Source organism: Melospiza georgiana, chromosome 6 (assembly GCF_028018845.1).
Source record: "Melospiza georgiana isolate bMelGeo1 chromosome 6, bMelGeo1.pri, whole genome shotgun sequence".
Taxonomy (NCBI): domain Eukaryota; kingdom Metazoa; phylum Chordata; class Aves; order Passeriformes; family Passerellidae; genus Melospiza; species Melospiza georgiana.
This window is the reverse complement of record NC_080435.1, coordinates 59,184,015-59,209,382: the sequence shown is the minus strand read 5'-3', so window position 1 is coordinate 59,209,382 and position 25,368 is coordinate 59,184,015. Positions and strand designations below refer to the sequence as shown.

The 25,368-nt window shown below is 45.0% G+C and overlaps 2 protein-coding genes across 2 annotated transcripts; one reads left to right on the top strand and one right to left on the bottom strand.

The window, feature by feature from the left end:
• Window positions 1-397: 397 nt before the first annotated feature.
• On the bottom strand, window positions 398-3,487 carry L3HYPDH (trans-L-3-hydroxyproline dehydratase). Its single transcript, XM_058026610.1, has 5 exons — window positions 2,938-3,487; window positions 2,553-2,722; window positions 2,153-2,275; window positions 1,171-1,308; window positions 398-866 (listed from the first exon to the last, which is right to left on the bottom strand). The coding sequence occupies exons 1-5, from the start codon at window positions 3,485-3,487 to the stop codon at window positions 741-743; spliced, it is 1,107 nt and encodes a 368-aa protein (XP_057882593.1). The 3' UTR covers window positions 398-740.
• A 228-nt stretch (window positions 3,488-3,715) lies between these two features.
• JKAMP (JNK1/MAPK8 associated membrane protein) lies at window positions 3,716-11,083 on the top strand. Its single transcript, XM_058026292.1, has 7 exons — window positions 3,716-3,778; window positions 3,925-4,016; window positions 4,561-4,715; window positions 7,239-7,445; window positions 9,302-9,483; window positions 10,125-10,201; window positions 10,492-11,083. The coding sequence occupies exons 1-7, from the start codon at window positions 3,766-3,768 to the stop codon at window positions 10,708-10,710; spliced, it is 945 nt and encodes a 314-aa protein (XP_057882275.1). The 5' UTR covers window positions 3,716-3,765; the 3' UTR covers window positions 10,711-11,083.
• Window positions 11,084-25,368: the final 14,285 nt, after the last annotated feature.

Here is a 25,368-nt window from a genome sequence, read left to right as displayed (position 1 = left end):
AAGGTCGTAATGGCTCAGACTTTCAAACACAGCTGCTCCTGTTGAAAGTTAACCACAGGGTATTTGCAGCCAGTGGTCCAAGATAAGCAAGAGAGGAAGGCTTAGGGAAGCAGCACAGCATGGACGCTCAGCAGGAACGCAGGAAATTCTGATCAAATACCTGCATCCAGCCCCAGGATGCAGGAGAGCCCTGGTGGGGTGAAATGAGTGAGGAAGGGGTTGTCTGGACAGGCTGAGCAGGGAAGCTAGGGCATGAGACAGGGCAGCACAGCTGGCTGAGCAGGAGACAACAGGAGCTAGCAATTCAAACCCAGAGTCATGACATACTCAGCAGAATCCTGCAAATTGAGCTCTGGGAGTGAAAACAAGGAAAATGGCAGAGTTTTCAGCTGGCATTTAATAGAAATCTAATTTTGAAATTAATAATTTGCAGACATACAGAAGGCACATAAATTTGAAGGCAGCTCTCCAAGCTCAGCTCAGTTTTCTGTGAATTATGGGTAAGAAAAAGAAGAAGAAAAATACTACAGCACCTCAGAGCAGCTTGTATGTGCTAATCACAGTGCACCTAATATGCTAAACACAACAGGGCAACAAGCTTGTTACCCTGAAACGTGACAAATGCTGTCACACCACCCAGGGCTCTTCCTGTTGCAACGTGTGGAGAAGCAAAACAGAAATTCGTGGTCAGGAGAAGCACAGCACCATCAGTGAGGCTCTGCCACCACCTGTGGCTCAGGTCACTTGAGGAAGAAGCCGTGTTTCAGTGGGTCCTCCTCTTCCACAGTGAAGGTGGCTGTGCCAGTGTAAAAGGCCTCTCCTGAGACCTCCACAATGACAGCGTTGTAGTTCCCAAACTTGGTCTCCTGCAGAGGGATCAGGATGAGGATAGAGGCAACAGAAGGTTCTCCACTCTCCCAACCCCACAGAATTCAAGTGCTGCCTGACATTTATGCAAACACCCCCAGCCTGGTTCATCCCAAAGCAGCCACACAACACAACAAGACCCTAAAATCCTTTTAGTGCCAGGTTTGGGGGAGGGCAGGACCCACAGGCACCTCCCTCCTTCCCTCCACCCTTCCCTAGGCACAGAAAGGCTTTTCTGCTCCCCACTGAGCACATTTCCAGCAGCCCTTGATTCAGGGGGAAAGTCCAGCACCATTCACTTGCCTTCACTGCCTTCCCAGTGAACAGGGAGCCCGTGGTGCTGCTCTGGAAGGTTCTGCTCTGCTCCAGCTGGATGAGTCCCTTATGGTACTGCAGGGCAATGCGAGCTGTCACCCCCGAACCCGTCGGACTCCGGTCAACCTACAGCAGAAGGGATGAACCAGCTCTAGATTCTGGGGTTTAACACAAAATGAAATTGCTCCCCACAGTTCTCTCTCCCACCTTAACACTGCACTCAGGGGAAAGTCCCCCAAGCCAGGGTTTTGTAGAGAATCCAGATACATCACAACTGAGAAGGAAAAAAAAAAAAGCAGGTTTGGGATACTTCTGGACTGTGGTTGGCTTTGGCACAGTTAGGGATGGATGACCTAATAAACACTGAGGCTATTTAGGAGCAGTTGAACTCTTCTCAGTATCATCTCTAAAGGACTGAGAAGGGCTGAGGTCACCTGCTCCATTCTCACACCTCAAGGCAAGATTGGTTCTCCTTACACTGAGGGGGCTCCTGGCCAACCTGGTTTTTAAAACCTCCAAAACCACAGTGTTGGCCAGCTTCTGAGGTGACCTGTCCCAGTGCTCCACACTCCTCACTGTTGGAAAGTCCAACCAAAACTTCCCCTGCCATTTGTGTGATACTTTATGCACTGCAGACAAGAACAGAATTTTAACACCCCATTTATCTCCTGTTGCTCATACTCAGCAGATGTTCCCTGGATTAGGACTTTAGGGACATGTACTATGCTGGGATCCTGTCTCTGCTCGTGAACTCCTGGAAAATTCCAATCAACAGCTTTTGGGTATGAAGCTTTTTAAAATGCCACCATCTAAAGTGTGCAAAAGTATTTCTGCTCTTAGGAGCAAAACCATGACAGCAGCACAAGCAAACACTGCCCAAACTAAGAACCAGAACAGTCTCTCTTCTTTGCAGTGGATCTAAGGAACAATTGTGGTGTCTCTTGTGCCTGAGAAAAGCCTGTTTCTGTACCTGTTCATCTGCAAACACACAGATGTTGGTGGTGGGCTCCTCACTAAAGGCATCTTTCCCGTCTGTCAGGATGGTGCCGTAGAGGAAAGCCAGGTCTTCACTCTCAGGGTGATGAAGCTTGAACTGGGAACAGCACAGAGAGGGTCACAAATACAACAGCAGCAATGTGTGCAGTGCAGCTTCTGTGAGAGACCAGAGGAAGGGGACAAGGCCACATGGCTGCGTTTCCACGTCCGCTTCACAGGTGACAGAGAAGCAGGAAAGCTCCTTCTCCCCTCCTTGTAAGGGCTCTGAAATTCAGCATGGGGCTGGAAGGATGGGACTCTCCCACCATCCTGAGCTGGTCTGGTGCAGTCACCCCAGAGGGAACATGCTGGGATACCACAGTGCTCATCCATACCTGTTTCTTCACTGCTTCTGTCACTGCACTCGCTGCACTGACAAGGTCTCTGGTCTTTGCAGAGCGCACATCGAGGCCCAGCTGCTCGGCGCTGAGGAAGGCGTAGAAGGTGCCACCATAGCCGATGTCAACCACCACCTTCCCATGGCCAGGGACATCAATGGCCAAGTCTGGGCAGAGAAAGGGAGGAACGTGAGGAGGCAAAACTGCTGAGCCACAGAGTGAAGGAACGCAGCCACATGCGAGGGCAGTGAACAGGGATGATAACTTGAGTATTCCTAGGGCATCTTACAGCATCCCTGACGAACAGTGGGACAAGGGAGACAATTGCCAGACGCCCCTTAGCCAGACCACCAACCCCCCCAGTACACCCAGCGTTCCCCACCGGTGGCGGCAGCGAAGGCGGGCACGCTGTGGAAGCGCACGGGGTTGCCGCTGCGGTGCCCGTCCCAGGGCACGAAGGCGGTGACGGGCCCGCAGGGGCAGCGCAGGCGGACGGCGGTCTCGGGGCGGGTGGGCGCCGGTACGAGCCCGTAGTCGAGGGCGAAGCGGCCGAGGGCCATGACGGCGTGGCCGCACATGGCGCTGTAGCCGGCGCAGTGCAGGAACAGCGCCGCCAGGTGCGCGCCCTCCGCGGCCGCCCCGCCGCGCACCACCACGGCCCCGTACATGCCGGCGTGCCCGCGCGGCTCGTGCATCAGCGCCCGCCGCACGTGGTCGTGCCTGGCCGCCACCTCCCGCCGCAGCGACAGCAGCGACAGCCCCGCCGCCGCCGCCCGCTCCGCCGCCTCCAGCCGCGGGATGATGCGCAGCGGCTCGCCGCCCGTGTGCATCTCCACCGTCTGCAGCACCGCGCCCGACGGCGAGTGCGGCGGCAGCGCCCGTCCCGCTCCGCCACCGACACCGTCACTGTCACCGCCGCCCCGTGCCGCCATCGCGCCGCCACACCCCACAGACCACGCCCACAAACGAGAGGCCACGCCCCGCTCGGGCACCCCCAGCCGGAGGCCGCGCCCACCTCCCGCCCACCCCATTGGAGTCCCGCCTATGACCACGCCCATGGAGTAACCACGCCCCGCTCGTGACCACGCCCTCCGAGCCCCCGCCCCCTCGCGTTCCCGCCCCGCATTCCCGGGCGGAGCCGACCCGCGGCGGAAGCGGAAGCGGAAGCGCCGCGGCGGAAGTACCGGGCCGCGGTTGCCGGGTTACCGCGATGTTCCGCGCCGGTAGGACGGGCCGGGATGGGGCACCGGGCCGGGGCTGGGGATGCGGGTGGGGCTTGGATGGGCTTGAGGGTGTTGCCGGCGCTGGAGCGGGCCGGGACTGGCGTTCGGTGCCCCTCCCGGTAACGCGGCCCGCGCTCTGCCCGCAGCTGTGGACATCCAGCCCGCCTGCCTCGGGCTGTACTGCGGCAGGACCGTGCTGTCGGTGAACGGCTCCGTGGAGACCTACGGGGACTGCGGGGTGAGTGCGAGGCTGGGCTCGGTGCGGGATGGCTCAGGCCGGGCCCTGCGGGTCGGTACCGGGGGCTGCTGAGGCGAGAGCAGTCCGAGCTGCACCGCGACACGAGGTGCTGCGGGCTCGGTGCTGCACCGCGGCTGGAAGAGCTGACACAGAACGGGGCGGTGCGGGGAGCTGTGCTGGAATGAGTCCCTGTGCGCGCCGGTTTTACCGGAGTGCTGAAGGAGAGCCAGAGCCGGGAAGGGCGGGATGAAACCGGAGAACCGTGGTTGTGAGCAGCCTGGTGAGGGAGCTGAGATGGGAGGGAGTGGTGTTACAGCACGAGAGGAAAGTGGAGGCTTGCACAAAGGCTTTTAATCATGCTTCACCCTTGTTTATATTAAAAAAGAAGAGCCAGAGAGAGCAAGTGTAAGGTGAGAAATTACTGGGGTTATTGTTTCATCTCTTTACAAATCTGCCCTATGTCTTGCCCCAAGCTGTTTTTCCATTAACTGCAGGGATTTGCTGTTGGTGCTGGGATTCTAAATACAACCTCTGCCTTCTGCAGGTGTGTCCTAGAGGCCAAAGGACCGATGACAACAAAATCTGCCGGGAGTGTTTGGGATCTCCAGACCGCTATGACTGGCTGTACCTCGGCTTCATGGCCATGCTGCCCCTGGTGTTACACTGGTTCTTTATTGAGTGGTATTCTGGAAAAAAGAGGTTTGTGTACCCTTTCTCTAAATGAGTTGTTTAAAATTGGAAATCTTTTATCCACGAGTGATCAATCTGATGCTAAACTGAGCTGTTCAGCACTTCTTGGAATCCTAGACTGGTTTGGGTTGGGTGGGATCCTTAAAGATCATCCAGTTCCAGTTCTCTCTCGTGGGCAGAGACACCTTCCAGCAGAGCAGGTTGCTCAGAGCCCCATCCACCCTTGTTATTGATTGAGCTGATGTGGTTGCACAGAGTTTTAGAGTGGCTGTAGGAGAGTTTATTTACAAGTGTAAGTGTCCTGCAGGGCGCCCTGTCCAGTCAGTGCCCTCAGGGCATGGTCTGTACCTCTTTAATGTGCCAGTGCACAGTCCAGCTGGCAGTCTGGGCTGGGTTTGGTCTCCTGGCAGACAGAAGGAGCAGGTTGTATTTTCCCCTCTCCCCTGGGTCAATATCAGCAGGGCTGAACAGGTACACTGAGAGGATGGGTTTGAGTTTTCTCTTTAGAAATATGTATTCTGGCTTTGGGTCTTGATAGCAGAGCTGCTGTGGCCTTTACATCAGAGAAGTTCTGTAGAAAAGAGGTTTAAATCCACAGCTGCATGTGGCCATCAGGTGTTAGACTGGAGTTTTTTGAGGAGTGATGGCTCTGGAGTGCACTGAGCTGTCCCTGTCCATGGCAGGGGGTTGGAACTGGACAGTCTTTAAAGCCCTTCTAACACAAATCATTCTGTGATTCTCTGAGCAATGAACAGATAGGGGACTGAGAATGTTTAATATATGAATATTTACCATCTTCAATGAGGTCCTTTTTTATGAGGTCCATCTTCAGTGAGCTTCCCGAGCTGCTCAAATTGCAGCTTTGGCAATTCTGCTTATATCACAAGCAGCAATGTCACCCCCTCTGAGACATGTGGTGCATCACCCTCACCGCTCTTTTCTTTTACACACTGAGCCACTTGAGATTATCAAAGTGCTTCCACACTCAGCAGGTTGTAGATCTGCAGAAGGCTCTGCAGGATTCCAGGGCTGTTGGGATTCGCAGGAGCTGGCAGCATGGTGTGGGAGCCCAGGAAATTCCTCTGGCTGCCCTGGAGGACTCAAGACCCTGTCAGGGGGCTCAGAGACCTTGGCACAGAGCCCAGGACCCCTGTGCCTTTGATCTTGACCCATGAAAAAAACAATTACCAACATTTATATGAAGAATTACAAGTGAAGAGATGGCATTATAGAGCATGACCCAGCACAAAGTACCACGACTCCATCAGAAGGGTGCAGGAGAGGTTTATTATAGCAACGTGTTGCTTTTATACTCTTTCAAAATGTTTACATTCACTTAACATATACATTCACTGCCCATTGGTTATAGGAAAGAAACAAAGTTCTCAGTGGAGCCCATATCTCTTAACTTTCTCTCCTTCATCACATCTCCATGGTGACAACCTTGGTGTCTTCCTCAGGAGAGATATGGGGCTTTCCTTATCATAAGGAAGCCTTTGCTGGCTCACAAGAACAGCATAGAATGTCTTTCCTACAAAGAGAGTTTAAGTAGAATAATAGTTAGTTTGTCCCAGGGTGAAAAATAGATTTTTGAGGTTTTTTAGAATGGGGGTTCAGGGGGCAAAGATGGAGGAATCTGGGCATGTCCAGCCTTTCTCCTTCTTCTTGGTCTCCATCTTCTGGGTGATGCTGGCACTTTTAGATTGGTGTAGAGTAGAAGCTCACTGTCTAACATAGGTGATAGGTATTGGGAAGTTATTGTAAATGATGTACATGTAGTTTTTAGTATAAAAGGTAACACTGCCCCAAGGATGGGCAGTGTGCCTCAACCTGACCTGCCAGACAGACCTTAGGGGGTCAGAGAAAGAATGTTATAGATAAGAAATGATAAATAACCTTGAGAATGAGAATAGAAGAGTTCTGACTCCTTCTTGGACTGCTGGGCTGGGAAAAGAGTCTTTGTAACACATCTTGGGGTGGCTGTGGCCAGCAGAGTTCCGAGAGCCCGGCAGTGACAGTGAGACAGAGTAGAAATTCTCCAGAGTAGAAATCCATTTTGATTTAGGTGCAATGTACATCTTTGAGTTAAGTCTGTAGTTTGAAAACATAGCTATTTAGTTTGACTGCCTGTTCTCATAAAAAGCCTAGGCTCAGAGAAACTGCTTCAATGAAGGACAGAGATAAGGGAGAGGAGACATAGAGAGACAGAGACTGCTGTGACAGCAGGTCAACCTGACCTAGGATTTCTTTCTGATAAAGAAGAACTAGTGGCAAATGTCAAGTGAAATTTGTAAAAATGACATTCATATATATGAACCTATTGTGAAATTGCATGCATATGGATTTGAGAGGGGGATAAAAAGGGACCTGGATTACTCTTCTTAAAAGACATGTGTTCCCAGAGAGTAATCTTTTCAGGAGAGTAATCTCCACACGTGTCCAGTGTTGTAATAAACATACCGGCTTTGCAGCTTTCACAAAGTTGTGCAGTTTTGTTTATCTGCACAAATCAGCAGTGCTGTTGTCCCTTAGCTCCAGCGCGGTGCTGCAGCACCTGACGGCCCTGCTGGAGTGCAGCGTGGCAGCCCTGGTGACCCTGCTGCTCAGCGACCCCGCGGGCTCCCTGCACATCCGCTCCTGCCCCGTCAAGAAGCTCTCGGACTGGTACACCATGCTGTACAACCCCAGCCCCGACTACATCACCACCGTGCACTGCACCCACGAGGCCGTGTACCCGCTGTGAGTGTGCACTGCACCCCTGTGTGCGCCCTGTGAGTGTGCACTGCACCCCTGTGAGTGTGCACTGCATCCCTGTGTGTGCCCTGTGAGTGTGCACTGCACCCACGAGGCCGTGTACCCGCTGTGAGTGTGCACTGCGCCCCTGTGTGTGCCCCTGTGGGTGTGCACTGCACCCCTGTGTGTGCCCCTGTGGGTGTGCACTGCACCCCTGTGTGCCCCCCTGTGAGTGTGCACTGCACCCCCTGTGAGTGTGCACTGCACCCCCTGTGTGTACCCCCTGTGAGTGTGCACTGCACCCCTGTGTGTACCCCCTGTGAGTGTGCACCCCTGTGTGTGCCCCCTGTGAGTGTGCACTGCACCCCTGTGTGTGCCCCCCTGTGAGTGTGCACCCCTGTGTGTGCCCCCTGTGAGTGTGCACTGCACCCCTGTGTGTACCCCCTGTGAGTGTGCACTGCACCCCTGTGTGTGCCCCCTGTGAGTGTGCACCCCTGTGTGTGCCCCCTGTGAGTGTGCACTGCACCCCCTGTGTGCCCCCTGTGAGTGTGCACTGCACCCCCTGTGTGTGCCCTCTGTGAGTGTGCACTGCACCCCTGTGTGTGCCCCCCTGTGAGTGTGCACCCCTGTGTGTGCCCCCTGTGAGTGTGCACCCCTGTGTGTACCCCCTGTGAGTGTGTGCCTCTGACTGTGTTCACAGGGGTCCCAGGATGAGGGAAGAGATGAGGATCTGACTCCATGTTTCAGAAGGTTGATTTATTATTTTATGATATATATTATATTAAAACTATACTAAAAGAACAGAAGAAAGGTTTCCATCAGCAGGCTAGCTAAGAAGGAATGAATAACAAAAGCTTGTGTTTCAGACAGAGAGTCCGAGCCAGCTGACTGTGATTGGCCATTAATTAGAAACAACCACATGAGACCAATCACAGATGCACCTGTTGCATTCCACAGCAGCAGATAACCATTGGTTACATTTTGTTCCTGAGGCCTCTCAGCTTCTCAGGAGAAAAAAATCCCAAGGAAAGGATTTTTCATAAAATGTGTCTGTGATGTGTCCCTGTGTGCGCCCCCTGTGAGTGTGTGCTCTCTGTGAGTGTGTGCCCCTCCCTGTGTGCCCCCTGTCAGTGTGTACCCCCCTGCCTCTCCTCCAAGCTGCCAAAAGTGTTCAGGTAGAGCTGGGATCAATGACAATCAATCCCCTGAATCTTTTGTGCACTGAGCTGTTTTACATGGATGGAGCAATGCTTGATGACTTTCTGAGTAATCAAAGAAAGTGGCATAGCCCAGGCTATCACACAGTCAGTTTATTTGGAAAAGACCTCTTGGATCATTGAGTCCAGTCTATGGCTCAGCACCACCATGGCACTGAGTGCCAATTCCAGTCTTTCCAGATTAAAGATAATTTCCAGATTTTAAGCATTTCCAGATATTAAACATCTCTAGGGATGGTGACTCCATCACCTCCCTGGACATTCACATACTGGAATGGGAGGACATCACCTCCCATTCCAGTATGTGATCACCCTTTCTGTGAAAAAATTGATCCTGATGTCCAACCTGAACCTCCCATGTGCATCTTGAGACTATGTCCTATCAACATGTTAATATATAGCTTAGAACTTCTTTTTTTTCTTTTTGTTTTCCTCTCCTTGGAACTGTTTCTTGTTTTCTTGTCCTTTCTTTGGAACTGTTTCCTTGACTGTTTCCCCTAAGGAAAAGTGAGCCCATCATTCTGTGTTTAAACCTTTTACCCATAAAATCTTTAGAGTTCACTGACTAACCCCAAATTCCTTGGTTGTGACCTGAATATCTATGAGAAAACTGCACATTTTAAAGAATTTTTTCTTCTTCTCCAGGTACACCATTGTGTTTATCTACTATGCCTTCTGTCTCGTGCTGATGATGCTGCTGAGGCCTCTCCTGGTTAAGAAGATTGCCTGTGGTTTGGGGAGATCTGACAGATTTAAAAGCATTTATGCAGCCCTCTACTTCTTCCCCATCCTCACCGTGCTGCAGGCCGTGGGAGGAGGCCTCCTCTGTGAGTTCTCTCCTAAAAACACTCCTGAACACACCTGTCAGTGCACACTAAGAAAGAAGGAAGGGACACTTTTTGCTTTGGGAATAAGGATGTTGTTTAGGGTTATTTTGAGGAGTTTCACCTGAAAAGATTGCTTGTTAGGAGCTCTGTCCTCACCAGGCTCCTGACCAACACTGCTTTGCCTCAGCCAGTGCTGCTAGAGACTGTCCCTTTCCCAAAAAAGGAGGAGGGGGGGTGAGAGAGGAAGGTACTTCAGAGTGAGCTAGTTCCACTTTTTGCTAAGGCAGAGTTTGTCTGATTTCAGAGATGGATTTCAGTGTAAATTTGGGGAGATTGCTGGAAGCCAAACTAAAAATAGCTGTTCTTGTCACATTTGGAAAGGTGCCACAAAATCCCCACTCAGCCTGACTACTTTTCTCATTATCATTTTTCAATTTGTGGTATAAGCATTGAGTAACTCCACTGAGAAATAGCAGAAAACCTCAGAGGGAAGAGCTGTGCAGGTTGTGCTTGGCTGACCCTCACATGCTAAGAGGCAGCTAGAGCAGCTCAGTTTGCTTCACACCTGTGGAAAAACTCTCTGCTGAAGGATAAGCTGTGCCATTTTTTTGCCTGATAATGTGTTATATGTTTGCCTTTAGATTATGCCTTCCCATACATCATCCTGGTGCTCTCTTTGGTTACACTGGCTGTCTACATGTCTGCTTCTGAAGTGGAGGTGGGCAAACATGTTCCTTGTGTTAAAAGAGTAAAAAGACTTCAGTGAGCAGAGACCACTTTGTCTCTTGCCTTTTTGCAGTGGTGCATTTTACATTTAAGCCTCTTCCTTTATCCCTTCCCCTCTTGGCTGGAGGAATCTCATGTGAGAATTCCCTCTGATGGTGCACTGAGAAGCTGGGTGTGTGCTGGAAGGGCTCAAATCCAGGAGCTCTACCTGTCACACCTCTTAAATGTCAGGTGCTGGCTGACAGGCTGAATGCTAACAGAAAATTGTGTTTATCTTACAAGTTTTTCAAGGATCTGCTCGTGAGGAAGAAAAGGCTCGTTGTCCTCTTCAGCCACTGGTTACTCCATGCCTATGGAATCATTTCCATTTCCAAACTGGATAAGCTTGAGCAGGACCTGCCTTTGCTTGCCTTGGTACCTGCCCCTGCCCTCTTCTACCTGATGACAGCAAAGTACACAGAGCCCTCACGGATCCTCTCTGAAGGTGGGAATGGACACTGAAAGGAGCCTGTGCCAACAACTCTGTCCCAGTGAGCTGGATGAAGCAATTTTAGTGCTTGTCATGCTTTGGAAACTTCTGTTTTCAAAAAGAAGTTGTTTATGTGCCAGACTTCTGGTGAAACACCTCTGGGTGAGACTGTATAGTATTAAAAAGCTGCACTTTGTATTCTTCCTAAGTATCTGGTATAGATGGAAAGCAATGTCTTTTTATCTATTTATCACTGTGAATTTGTGTAAAAAGCTTGTGACACATCCTAGTACAATGGTTTGCTTGTGTATTGTTCATTTCCTAACACAATATTGGAATAAAACAGTAGAGCCTGGTTTTCAATAGACTTTAATAAAAAAAAAAATAGAGCTTGAATATACCAGAGAACTTCATTTTTTCATCACATACTCTAGCTTCTCTCCCCCACCAGTGGAAACAGGCTTCCTTCCATCAAAAGCTAAAACATGTGCATGGTTCCTCATGATGTTTGAGTCTGACTGCTGGAGAAATGCACTGTAAAAGAAGAAGAAGAATAAATGCACTGTAAAAGAAGAAGAAGAGATGCACTGTAAAATTCTCTGTAAGGTGGAGTTTATGCTCTGTGTGCTTAATTTATGGAGACCTTCCTGGAGAGCATTAAATAGATCAGATTAAAGATTTTCTTTTCTTGGGAGTTGGGTTAGTATTGGTCACCAGAACTTGATGCTGTAGAGTCTAGAGGAAGATTCAGAGCAGTGCTGAAGGGCCAAAAACAACCAAAAGTAAGATCCTCTCAAATTAAACTCTTTGACTGTATGGATCACTGGCTGTAACTGCCTATTTCTATATGTCTGTGACAATAATGCTTTTTTCATTCTATCACCTGCCAGCACTGCTAAGGACAGAGTCTGCCAGGAGCTCAGAGGCTTTGAAAGGTGTCACCTCAGCCAGGCTGCCTTGAGTGTCACTCTCCTTCATGGAAGGTTTGTTTTTGTACATCTGATACACCCTTCCTCATAGCTTTATGTGATTTTTTTTTATTTTCATGTGCAATGCCACTTGACAGTTCACTGCGCCTAAAAATTGTGTGCAAACTCACTCTTGCAGGTAGAAGAGAGGTTTTCTTTAGGGATTGAAGAAGTAATTGATCTTAAATCAAATCTGTACTGCTGTGTACAATGTTTAATTTGCAGACACAGTGATCTAGAGGAGAGTTCTAAAAGTATGGGATTAAAATTCATATTAAAATATCTCATCTGAGGACTTTACTCCTTCATGTGCATTTCTGTGTGGACTGTGTGTATTGGACTTAAATGTTATGCTGGATCTTGGGTTTAAATATTGTGCTGGATCTTGTTTTTAAAAAGAAAACTAACAAGTCCCAGGTAAAGAGTACATTTTTTGCTAGGTCTGGAAAAGAGTGTGTTGATTTTGAAAGCAGAATGAGAGATTCTATTAAAAGCAAAGCTTATGGAAGGGCAGTGCACCCCATGGACCTTGCCTGGCACCCCAAGCACTGACCTTTCTGCTGGACTCCAGTGCTTTAGCCTTCAGCAAAGCCTGGAATGTGAAATACAAATTAATACAGCCATTATCATCTCCCATTAGCAATAAAAGAATTATAAATACATATATAATGGCAGCCACAGAAACAGCAGTACAAATTGCTCACATGAAAATATTAAAGAACATAAATTAACCACAGTCCTGCAGTGACCACCCAGCCACAAGCTGCAGGAGTTGAAGTCTGTTCGTTTTATTTATCCTTTGAGAAAAAGCAAAGAATTCTGGGAAGATCAGTGATGCTCAGACTATTTTACAGCCCACTCATTGCTATTACCACAGCTCTTCAGGTAACAGTTAAAATGGGGTAGATTGCTGTGCCAAAAACTTAAAATATAAGGACTGAAAGGTTTTCTTAAAAAAGTAATCTTGAAAAGAAAAAAGGTTTTTTTTCTTTCTTTTTTGTTTTCTTTTGTTTTGATTTGTTTTGAAGTAGTTATTAACATGTTACCATGAAGCACTGTCAGGTCATTCAGGCTGTTGCCTATTGTTGCCTTGAGTTCACTGCAAAAATATCTTATTTTATTATTACTCTGTGAAAAAATAATTACAACTGAATATTACCACAGTTTTCTAAATATTTTCCAAAGAGTTTCACTGTTTCTAGAGAGATCAGAAAGGATAAAATGAGTTTTTGCTTATGGAAATACAAAGGTTAATGTATTCCTCTGACATTAAAAAGACAGTTTTTCTTTCAACATCATCATCCACTTCACCCTGTTGAACAAATTTTAGGAGTTTCCAAAACCAACAAAAACCACTTGTGTCTATGACACCAAATAAAATGGGTGAGAACAGCCAGAGCAGCACAGGTCATGCTCAGACAGGGAAACTTTCTTCTTTGGTCCCACAAAATTGTGTTTACTCAATAATGTTGGATCAGGTCTACCAGTACCCAGCTAAATTTCATCTTGGTTCCAGACAGATATGATCAGACAGAGCTGATAGCCAAGGGCCTGAAAGATGTAAAGAATGATTTCAAAGCATAAATTCCACATTTCACAGCCTATTCCACACCTCAGCTGCCTCCCAGGCCTTTTGCTACAATCCCTGGCTGAAAGCACCAGACACAGGATATTGATTATGCCTCAGGCAGGTGCCTTGCCCTTGGATACTCCTCTTTGTTTCCTCCCAAACTTCATGTCTCTTTTCTGCAAAGCAGAGAAAAGGTTTTCAGACAGTGTAATGACTGAACATTAGGCTGTTATGAATAAAAGCTGGGTCTGGCAGTAACTGATTGGCTTAACCAGTCTCCCTTTTTTCCTTTGTCTTTTTTTCTTTTTAAAATTTTGTATACTTCTCTTTTATTTCTCTCTTGGTATCTTCCAAGATTAGCCTGCTTAGGTTTAATTCCTCTTCTTTTTACAGTAGTAGAAAGAATACTGAAAGTAATCTCAAAAGGTCATCTTGGTCCATCTCTGCTGTACAGCAGAATCAATTAGACCTAAGAACCCCTGACAGATGTTTGATTTGTCCTTAAAAACCCTGGTGGCAGAAATATTCTGTCTCTGCAAAACTCAGACAACTGATTCCAGTTTGATTCCAGGGCCTCCCTGTGTGTGCTGTCAGTGCTTTCTAAGGGCCTTCTTCTTCTGTTAAATCTGTTCTGTTCCCAGTTATTTGTCTGAAAAAGGGGGCAAGGAGAAAAGCTTACTGTCTTGCTAGGATTTTTTTATTTATTTGATGGTTCCTGCCACACCTTCTCTTAGATTTACCTGTTTTAAATGGAAAAGTTGCACATTTATTCAACTTTTTTTTCATCATCTTTACTGAATTCCTCTTCAATCCCCAAATAATCTGCATCCTCTGAACTCCAGGTCTGTGGAGTTTAAAGCTACAGGTGAGAACATACACCTCAAACCTTGCCAGGCCACCTTTTCACACACACTGCTCTGACTGTTGCCTTTTTCATTGCTGCAAATCTTTGTTGACTTTGATGTTCAGCTTTTCAGCTTTAATTCTGTTTATCTCTGCTTAAATGCCTCCCTTATGACGAATTTGCACAAACAACTGTTTCTACCTAAATGCAAAATCATGGATTTTTAAAAATTGTTATGAACCCTTTTTTCCCTTAAATTAATTTTCTGGCTTGCTAAAATAATTCTTAATTCTAGTTCTGCCCTGCAGAGGGTGCTCCCACTCTTACCATGTTTGTCATTTGCAGATATGATAAGCTTTTGTTCTGTCCTATCACCAGAGTCCTTCAGGAAAAAACAGATTAATTCCAGTATGAGGCCAGACCTCCTGCAAACTAACAGGAATCATTATTCTATTCAGTCTAAGCATGGGTAACAATTATCAAAGGTGATTTTTTCAACTGTTTTTGCTCAGCCTGAAAAAGAGGCAGCTGAAGGGACATAGATTAAAGGTGTGTAAAAATCACACACACCTTTGCTGGAGGAGTTGAAGAGAGGAGTTACTGTTTCTCATAACACAAGGACTGCAGGATGCCAATAAACTTTTGAGACAGCAGGTTTAAAACAGGAGAACTCTTGTCCTTATTAAATAAATTATGTAAGTTATTAGGGAGGATAAATTTATATGTGAGCTAAAAGAATCAATCAGTGATAGGAGAACATTGCAGTGAAGATCCAGCATAGCATAAAATTCCATCAAAAGCTATTAAAATGCAGATATCATCCTCATCCAGAGAAGTTCCTGACACTCCATTTGTCATGGAGATTATACAGAAGAAGGGTCATTCTATATTTGCCTGTTCTTGCATTACTTCTCCAAGGAGGACTATTGATCACTGCAGAAGACAGGATCCTGGTAGGACCAGCTCTGAGCCTTACCCAGCAAGGCTATTTTGGGAAATGAAGCTGATTTGAACTTCACTCACCTATTTTTGATGAGCACTTAAATATAATCACGAGTAGCTCTGGCCAAAAAAAGGCTAATTTGATGTATGTGCATCTCTCAGCATAGTGGAGTCTCATCTTGGTTAAGGCCAAAGAAACACAAGTCACAAGTTAAATGACTTTTCAGTGGAAAAATACATCCCTTCAGTTTTGCTGCAGCAAAAGCACAGAAAGGGAGGACAGGAACAATCTATTCAGGCTGAGAGATTTGGAGAACAGACAGACCAGACGATACCCAGGAAATAAAGCCAAACAAAGGAATGAAACTGGGCCCAGGATGTGAAGCAACACAACAACTCTGAACTCATTTCTGTGCGGGACTTCAATGTCAAGTGCTGCACTACCTGCTTTTGTTCCCTCTGAGACTCTGAACTTGGGTAAACCTGTCATGTCCACTCCTGTGATCAAAGGCTAGAAACATCAGATAAAGTATAGATGTTTGGATATTCTCACGGGCTTTTTTTTTTTTTTTTTTAATAAAAGACTGTAGCAGAAAAATCAGCATAAAAATGAAAAAAAAAAAGTCAAATATGGAGAACAGAGGAAATGGCTCCCTTGGTAGAAACAGGTGTGTGAGGAAGGCAGAGAAAGGTGAGCTGAGTCTCATTTCTGTGAACTACTTTGATATTTTACATCGCTGTCATGCTCCAAACAGAGAGGAATGAGCTTGATCTGACATGGCTCCTACAAAGGAATTTATTCCCCTCACACACATCACCTCCATAACACAGCATGCAGACTGAGGCATTTTGCAGATGAAAATACTGGAGGGCAAGTGCAAGAAATACTGAAAGCCCTGAAAGAAAATGGAGGAGAAAAGGAAGTAACTTCTGTTTCAATAAAATGAAATGAAATGAAGCAAAGTAGGAAAAGTTAAAAAGGAGAAAGTGTTACCAGTGTGTCAGTGAAAATAAACAGTTACAAATGCTTTTTATACCTAGTTCTGTTCAGGACACAAAAGAAGGAGCAATCCTCTGATAGCAGTCTCATTTAGAATGGATCATACTAAGGAAAAGTCAGAGTAGGAAAGTATCAAGGCATCTCTTTTGCATGTCTTGCTTAGCTCAGCTGCCAGAAAGAGCACGAGAATGAATCCAGCACAATGGTTTACTCAGCACTGACAGCCTCGGTCCTGATTTTTAGGGATTCTTGAGGAGTTACAAACCATGGCTGTCCTTGGTGATGTGGGAGCACAACCTCTCCACCAGCAGAGTGAGAACAATCCTCAAGGCCGGCTGTAAATCCACCTGTCTGAGGTCAGACATGCACAGAGAATATTTCCTGCTCTCCTGGCACCTGATTTATCCTGTCTCAGCTCAGACTGGTGACCAGGAGTCAGACAATTCCCCTGGGGACAGAGCATCTGCTGCAGACCAAAGGAGCTCTGGAATCTTTGGAAGCTGCACAGTTCACACTCAGCATTTCAGTGCCCTACTTTCTTTGGGAAGGAAACTCCTCATTGTTCTAAGGAACAGTGAGAGTCAGCAGCCTTGGGGGATGTCTTGACCACCATCACTCACTCCAACAGATTTACTACAATAATTCAGAGAAAACTTCCACCAGTGCCTAAAATGGGGAAATCTTGACAATGAAGGATGGGATAGTAGGCATGCAATATCAGCGGAGGCAGTGTCCTGGTTTAAAAAGACAGGTGTGTGCTAAGGAAGGCAGGAGCCTCCCTTGAAATGGAGAATGTAAACCCCTCCCTCTGAATTGTTGTAATTTTGAAATTTAGGGACTCTCAGGCAAAGATGTGGGAGAAGGAATAACAGTTCTTTATTAGGGAAGAAAATAGAAATAAAATAAACAATGCAGTAACACAGAACAACACTGCCAGAGTGAGAGCATGCCCTGCCCCCTGTGTGTCAGGGGTGTCCCAGCCCCATCCCACGGGGGCTCAGCCCTCCTGCAGTGCCAGCTGTGGCTCTGCTGCAGCAGGGATCCTGCACAACGGGGGAGTTTTCCTCTGCAGCTCCAGGGCTGCTGCAGATGGGCCTGGGCTCCCTCTGGCCATGCAGGGCAGCAGAAAGCTGCTCCTCTGGCAATGCAGGGGGCAAAGGCTGCTGGGGTGTCCCAAACCTCAGGTTGTATCCAGGTAGGAATGCTTGGCTCCTCCCCCTGTGTCACAGACATATTTTATGAAAAATCCTTTTGACAGGATTTTTTCTCCTGATAAGCTGAGAGGCCTCAGAAATGAAATGTAAACAATACTGTGGAATACTGTTGCTGTGGAATGCAACAGGTACATCTTTGATTGGTCTCATGTGGTTGTTTTTAATTAATGGCCAATCACAGTCCAGCTGTCTCGGACTCTCTGGTCAGCCGCAAGATTTTATTATCATTCCATTCTCTTCCTTGCTAGTTTTCTGATGATATCCTTTCTTCTATTCTCTTAGTAGAGTTTAATATATCATTTTCTTTTAATAGAATATATATAATAAAACAATAAATCAGCCTTCTGAAACATGGAGTCAAGATTCTCAGCTCTTCCCTCATCCTGGAACCCCTGCAAACACCACCACACCCCTGGGCAGAGGATGATGTAATTTTTATCAGTCATGCACTGACACTCAGTGGCCCATTAACAGAAGATATTTTCCAGAGGGAAGATTGGTTGTGGAAGAGATAAACTGCCCAATGAGCAGAGGATAATTGCCCCACCTCTAACAGATGGAAATAGAACACACACCCCCACCCACATCTTGAAACCCAGGACAGGCAGGTAAGTGCAGGAAAATGAAAGAGACACAGGAAATAGGAAATGGGTGATTGGGGTCACTGTGAATGCTGCAGAAGAGCAGGTGGAGTGGCCATGGGATGGGGACAATGTGGTTCCCAGCTTGGGCTGCCCAATCCCAGCATGGCAGAGTTTTTAATGGCCAGCCTCTTCTTTGCTTTGTATATTTCTGGAGGAGAGGTTGTGGACACAGCCAGGAGAGGCCCTGTGGACTGATGACTGTAGAGCCTCCCATCAGATTTAGCTTTTCGCCCCACACTGTGAAAGTCAATAATAATATAAAAAAACATGGAGCAAGTCAGCCAGGATGACTGAAATCTGCACACTCAACTTTCCAGACCAGGAACCCGACCTCATCCCTGCTGACAAATCTCCCCACAATCCTCCCACATCCATCTGTCTGCCCCATGCTCTTTCTGCACATGTAGTCCCTCCCAAATCCCCAAATCAACATCCTAACCCCATCCCCCTCTCTTCCATTGCATCCCAGCACAGAAAACTTCTCCTCCAAGCTCACCAGACCTCTCAATGCCTCTAAAGCCTTTCAACATTAGCCCATGGCCTCAGCAGTAAATGTTCTGAGCCAGGACAAATATCTCTCTTATATTTCCAGATTCATTATGGAAATCTTTCTTTTCCTGGACAATTTTTGATTGTAAAAGAATCAAGCTGAATCTTAATAGACAAAACCAATGTAGGCATATTTAGGAGGTTTTAGAAAAAAAATAAGGAAAAAATAATGCATTCTGATTTTCAGGTCTCTCATGTGAATATGTGTCTACATGCTTTTGAGCTCTATTCCATTCCATCTTTATTCATGAATTCCCTCTGATATATCTGATGAGAATAAAACTGGCAAAGAGGGCAAGGACATACAGAACTAGTAGGATTTCTGCTACAAGGTCTTAAATTACAAGTCAAGGCAGGCTTGTGGGGAGAGGCAATATTTTCCACAGAAAAAGTACACAGGGAGAAAAGAGATGCTCTCAGGTAGGTAAAGGATAAAAGTCTGAGCACAGATTTATAGTTCTCTCTTGGGTGAGCATTGTGCATTTGTGTGATTTACAGGATGCACTCAGAACAAGGGATAATTGTTTCCTTTTTTAATTTCCTATACAAAACAGGAGTTCTGCAAGAACCACGAGCCTACCTGAAGATGTGTTTGAGGAAAGAAATCTGTTACAGAGGAGGAAAGGATAAGCCAAAAGGAAAAAAAAGAGGAATGAGAAACACCTGTACCCTTAGAGCAGACAAATACCGAACTAGAAATCCATCTTGACCAGGCTTGGGGAGTAAGTGGCAAAAAATATGAAGTAAAAAAATGCATTGATGAGATATTTTCTTTAACTCAACACAACTGAGAAGGTGTAAAAATGCAGCACAAAGGAAAAAAAAAAAAAAAAAGGAAAAGACAAAGAAACAAAAAAAAAAAAGAAACAAAAAGACAGTGGTTCTGTTTCACTCAGGCTGTGAAATTCCTGGCCTGCAGCTCTCTGGTCATCATCAGATCATGACTTCCTGGGCTCTCAAACAACTTGGTCAGCTTCCCCAGCAAAAACTATTTCTACTGAAGTTAATGCTCAGAAGAGTAAAGATAAGACATTTGTAACTGCCTACAAGATCAAGGGCCAGGGCTGGATGCTGGCTGCAGCTCATTTTTTACAGTAATTACGTTGTTAATTAATGGCAACAGTCATTTCATGAGGACGTTAACGAAATAGTTCTGCCACCAAGAAAAATAGTAAAATAGAATTCTGAGCAATGGTTTCACACAAGTTTCCAGGAACTCATCTTTTCTTCTCTGTATGGATTCTGAGCTCAGATTGTACAGGGAAAGGGGTTCAAAAGCAGGATTTGATTCTCCAGGAAAAGCCTCACCTTTTCCCCTTTTACTTTTGTGCTACAACCCTTCAAAAGGCAGAAAAGGAGCGAAGCAATTAATATAGAATAAAAATAAAAATGACATTATTAAAATACATAAAAATAATTATAGATAAAATATAAAATTATATATTAAAATATATAATATAGAACATATCATATATGTTTTTATATTATTTATATAATAGATATATAATGTATAAAATAATAATAATAATAAATATTAACTTATTATTATAGGGCTGAAGTGAGGATCTGCACATTGAGCTGCATGGATATAACATGGATAAGTCCACAGAATATTTGGATTATTTTGCTTGCTCACATCTTTTTCAATGCCTTGCAATTCAGGTGACATTCAGAAGGAGAAACATCTGTGCCACAGATTCTCTTTTCTGAGAATGTCAAAATGTCTGTCTCTTTAAATTCCATTTTTTCCCAGTTGCTTGGGGTTTTTGTTTTTTTTTTTCAGTTTTGCTATGAGAATTAAATATAGCCTATAAAAATAAAACAGAATGTGTCAAAACAAATGAAAATTTCCAAAACAGCAGATAATGAATCCCTTTACTGCCACTGGTAGGGTTTTTTAAAAGTTTTCATAATATCTGCATGAAGATCTACTATTTTCTAGCCCCTCTGAGATTTCACAGTTACAATTTCCACAGCTGAGATTTCACAGTTACAATTTCCACAGCCTGCAAACAAAGAATATTGAAGGAGCAGTGGTTAAGGCTGTACTTTCTGCATTTAATTGCATTTAATCACAGAAAGAGTTAAAAAAATAACCAAGGAAGCTTGGTAATGAAAAGAAACTTAAAATGTTAACCTGTAAAATCTACCATTTGAGGGACCCTTACTGCAGGATTAACTCAGGTTAAAATTCAGGAGGAGTACAAAATCCTTCATGATGTCTGAACAGTCTTCTTTTCTAAATTTCTTCCGATTTCACATCATAGTTTGCACCCACTAAATATCGGTAATTTTAATTTCTCCTTTTCAGCTGGTCCTCCAGAGGCGTGGGAGGGACTGGGATCCAAATCAGCCTCTCCCTGATTCTTTTTAATATTCCTTATAAAAATGTCCTGATAAATTGACCAAAAGAGTGGCAAACTCTCCCATGAATCTGGTAAAAAGAGTCTATATAGACCTTGTGTTTTTGAAAGTGATCTTATAACCAAGAAATTAACAGTTAATAAGGTCAGGCATCAAAAAAACCTAATTTTCTTATTAAAATGTAGGGACTGACTTTCTCTATAAATGCCCCTCACTTTGACCAGTTATGAAATTGGATTTGACCTTTGCACTGATGGACCCAAAGAATTTTGTGTATAATTTGTGTACCATTGAATTCAAACTTATCAAGTGCTCTAAGTCCAAAAATTTTGTACTTGGGTTTTCAAATTCAACCTTTTTCTTGAAAAATATTATTGGAAGATGACCATTACGGGGTTTTTTCCTTTTGATTTCTTTCTTCCATATTAAAAATAATGCAATTAACTGTGTAATGTTTAACACTTTAAAATAAAACATCTGAAGCCTTCCATAATTAAATGAGTACAAAACTTGGACTAGAAGAAAATAATTTGCTGCAAAAACCACAGCTATGTACCAAATGGCATAATTCTGTAAGATAAAGAAATTATGACTAATTAATATATCATGCAAATTAGGACCTGATCAAATTTCATGTGACCTTATTCCAGTGTAGGAACCTGATTATACCAGATTTAGTAAAAAATCTAAATATTTTTAATAGACTAATCTCTCTTTATGTTATCATTCAGAAAGTATATCAAATATTCACAAGAGAAAGTAGGACAGAACATTAAAAAACAGTGAAACCTTATCTCACAGCTTGCTGGGAAATGCAGGTACCTTTATTTTAGGCAGTTTGCCTGGAGGGAGTGAATTCCAAGTATGTGTTTGTTTGTCTCACAGTCTGTAAAAGCATCAATGCAGATGTGACATTCTGAGAGGTTCTGACACAGAAAAAAAATTCACATTCCATGTCTGTGAGTACATTTATATAAACCACACACACAGAAGTGCAAACTGCACATGTGCACCCAAGGGAGTCACTTTTCTGCCTGTGCCACTGTGGAAACAGATATGAGAAGGCAAAATCCAACACTTGGAATAATTTCTAAGGTAATTTCATTTTTGGCAGTCTCTGCAGAGCTGGGAGTAGGTTTCAAAGCCTTTACCTTTTTATCACACTCACAGAAGCACAGAGAGGTTTGGCTTGGAAGGGGCTTTGAAGATGATCTCATTCCAGTTTTCCCTGCTGATGGCAGGGAGGTTGGAACAAAATGGTCTTGAAGATCCCTTCCAACCCAAACCATTCTGTGATTCCACCACTCTGTGTTTACTGAAATGAATCCTTGCTTATTTATCCACACATGAACAAAATTAATACACATACAACACAGCATGACATGACCAATATCTGTGATAAGATCATCCAAGACTTTGTGCTCCAATGAAACACATTCCAGTTATTTGTGTCAACTTCTAGAAAGTTATGCTTTTTCTGGTGCAGTTGTTTCTCACCAGTTTAATTACAAATGGAAGGGCTGCTTGCAAGCACTGGAAGAACAAAGAAAGCAGGAAGAGGCTTCCCCAAAGAAGGGGCATTGTGATTTATTTTGAACAGCTCTAGCAGTGTGGCAGAAGGTGACAGTGACACGAAATCTGTCAAGGAGAAAACAAATATCTCCCAAGTCTCTATTGGAGCAAGTCTTGAAGAAGAAGATGGATCTCTAGCACAGTTACTGATTCAGAATTCTGATTCTGTCCTATTTTTTTAGCTGAAAATTGTGATTTTTGATGAGGGAACAGCCTCAAGTTGTGCCAGGGTGTGGTATTTTCAGGGTCCACCATGGCAGGAAGGAAATGATGAATCTGATGCCACGTTCTTAGAAGGCTAATTTATTATTTTATCATACGATATTATATTAAAGAATACTATACTAAAACTATACTAAAGAATAGAGAAAGGATACAAACAGAAGGCTTAACAAGATAATAATGAAAAATCCATGACTCTCTCCAGAGTCCTGACACAGCTGGACTGTGATTGGTAATTAAGTAAAAACAAGTCACATGAAACCAATCAAGCAACACATGTTGGATAAACAATCTCCAGACCACATTACAAAGCAGCAAAACACAGGAGAAGCAAATGAGATTATTATTGTTTTCCTTTTTCTCTGAGGCTTCTCAACTCCCCAGGAGAGAAATCCGGGCGAAGGGATTTTTCCAGAAAACGTGACAGTGGCACCAGGGAAGGGTTAGATTGGATATTAGGAAAAATGTTGTTACTGAAAGGGGGACCAGGCACAGGCTGCCCAGGGAAATGCTGCAGTCACCATCCCTGGAGGGGTTTAAAAAATGTGTAGACATGGCATTTAGGGCTATGTTTTAAAGATGGGCTTAGCAGTGGTGGATTAATAATTGGTCCCCATGATCTTAGAGGGCTTTTCCATCTTTAATGATTCTGTTCTGTGATTTTTGTCTGCAGCAGTTCCTTAACATTAATTGTTAAACCTCCAGATTTCCCTCAGCGAGCTCCCCAGGGCTGTAGAACGCAGGCAGCAGCAGGCAGGCTCTGCTGTTCCAGAAAAAAAAAAAAAAGATTTTAAAAACCTCTTGCAGCAGAGAGTTGCTTAGGAACATCAGCAGTGAGCTGCAGGGGTGAGGGCCAAGCACTGCTCACCGTGTTTTGAAAATATTTCCATTCTCAGTAATCTCGGTGCAATTTTCCACGCATGCCATGGTGCAGCATTCTCTCCTTCCAAAGGGTTTCTTTGCTTCTCATGGAGGAATTCAGTTCCATCAGCACAGCAAGCTGCAGCTGATGTGTCTGAGCAGCACTGGATTCATGTGCAGCACTAACAAGGGCTAAAACATAAGTGCAAAACATGTGGAAGCCTCTTAGGTACAAAAAGCTATTTATATATGTAAGATAATACATTAAGGGATTGATTTATAGTCTTCAGTTCTCTACTCTTGATGCTGTCAGCTGGTACAGGAGAGCTGTGATTCTAACATCCCAGAAATCACATAATTTGCATTTACTACAGTAGTTTAGTCCCACCACTTCTTCCCTGAGTCATCTGCATTTATCAGTGAGAAGAAGCCTGCTGTGTTCTCACACAACAACTGCTATTTTTCATGCTGTTCATCTAAGAAACTCACTAGGCATATAGTGAACTGATAAAAATTACTCCTTTCCTCCCCCCAAAAAAATCTTCTGCACAATGAGCTCTGGCAGCCCAGGATAAGGAGTGAAATCAGCTGGCTTGAAATTCAGTATTTTTCTCCCAGAAGAGCCACTGCTGTGTGAAAGGGAAGAGCATGGAGGGATGGTGGATGAAGCTCCTCTGTGCAGGGGAGCTGTACTACAGCATCTCTTCAGTTTCAGAGATAAGAGACACACCAGGGTACATCCATCCCTACAAAAAAACCCACTTAGGGAGTGCAGGGAGCAAAAAGTACAAACAACCTCCTGGCTGCAAAGCAGACACACACTGTGGGCAGAGAGAGGTGAGGCAGGGAACTGGCTATAAAAGATAAACAACGAACATCAAACACAGCTGTGGTGGGGAAAAGGAAAAAAGAGAAATAAAGAAAAGGCCTGGTTGCTGTTTCTTGATGAATTTAAAGCTGATCTAATTTGGTAGTATTGATAAAAAGCCAGTCCTGCTCTCTGTGGCCATCCCTCCTCCTGTGCCTCCACTAACAATCATGCAGCCTCATGGTTAGCTGGATAAAGAACTGAAGCTCCCTTGCTTCTCCCAAGAAAAGGAAACCCTGATTTTCATCTCTATCTGCTTTCTGAATGATTTGTTTTGTGACCACAGTGCAAAGAGAAACAGAAAGTGGTAGCAGAAAATGCCTTGGGCATCCTGCAAGTCAAGCCATACTTGAGGGAAAGGAAGAGAAATGGAGCTCAAACTGTATTTCGTGTGGATTTCTAAATTGGAGCTGAAGCTTTAGCCTCCTGTCAAAGTCAAGGAGAGAAAGAGGAACTTCCAGCTCGTGATGAGCTCCAGCTCCAGCCTGGGGAAGAGGAGGCTCAGAGGGAAATTTCTCCCTTTCTGCAGCTCACAGACAGGAGGGTGGGGCTGGTGCAGGTCAGGCTCTGCTCCCAGGGAACAACGCACAGGACAAGAGGAAATGGCCTCAAGTTGTGCCAGGGGAGGTTTGGATTGGATATTAGAGAAAAAAATCTAATTACTGAAGGGGTTGTCAAGCACTGGCACAGCTGCCCAGGACAGTGGTGGGGTCACCATCCAGTCCTTGGAGGGATTTCAGAAATGCCTGAATGTGACACTTGGGGACATGGGTTAGTGGTGGCCTTGGCAGTGCTGGCAGAATGGTTGGACTTGATGTTCTTGGAGGTCTTTTCCAACATAAATGATCCTGTGATTCTTCTGATTTGCTTTAAACATCTCTTCCAGGATGTCTGAAAATGCCTCTTTCTCCTCACTGTCCAAAAGAGACAGGTGACAAACATTTGGGCAGGTAAACCCCACCCAGAAGCAATGTCACACCTGATTAAGTATCGTTATCCCTACCTCACACAGAGGGAAGCTGCAGCACAGAGCTGGGATCAGGGGAAATGCTGAAATTCTCCAGTCATTCCT

Excerpts from the sequence above, each read along its gene's own strand:
- L3HYPDH (XM_058026610.1), bottom strand. The coding sequence starts at position 3,487 with ATGGCGGCACGGGGCGGCGGTGACAGTGACGGTGTCGGTGGCGGAGCG. Across the intron at positions 1,309-2,152 it reads GTGTGTTTGCAGATGAACAG|GTTGACCGGAGTCCGACGGG; the intron begins GTACAGAAACAG and ends CTTCTGCTGTAG. Across the intron at positions 867-1,170 it reads TCACTGGGAAGGCAGTGAAG|GAGACCAAGTTTGGGAACTA; the intron begins GCAAGTGAATGG and ends ATCCCTCTGCAG.
- JKAMP (XM_058026292.1), top strand. Across the intron at positions 4,017-4,560 it reads AGACCTACGGGGACTGCGGG|GTGTGTCCTAGAGGCCAAAG; the intron begins GTGAGTGCGAGG and ends TGCCTTCTGCAG. Across the intron at positions 9,484-10,124 it reads CGTGGGAGGAGGCCTCCTCT|ATTATGCCTTCCCATACATC; the intron begins GTGAGTTCTCTC and ends GTTTGCCTTTAG.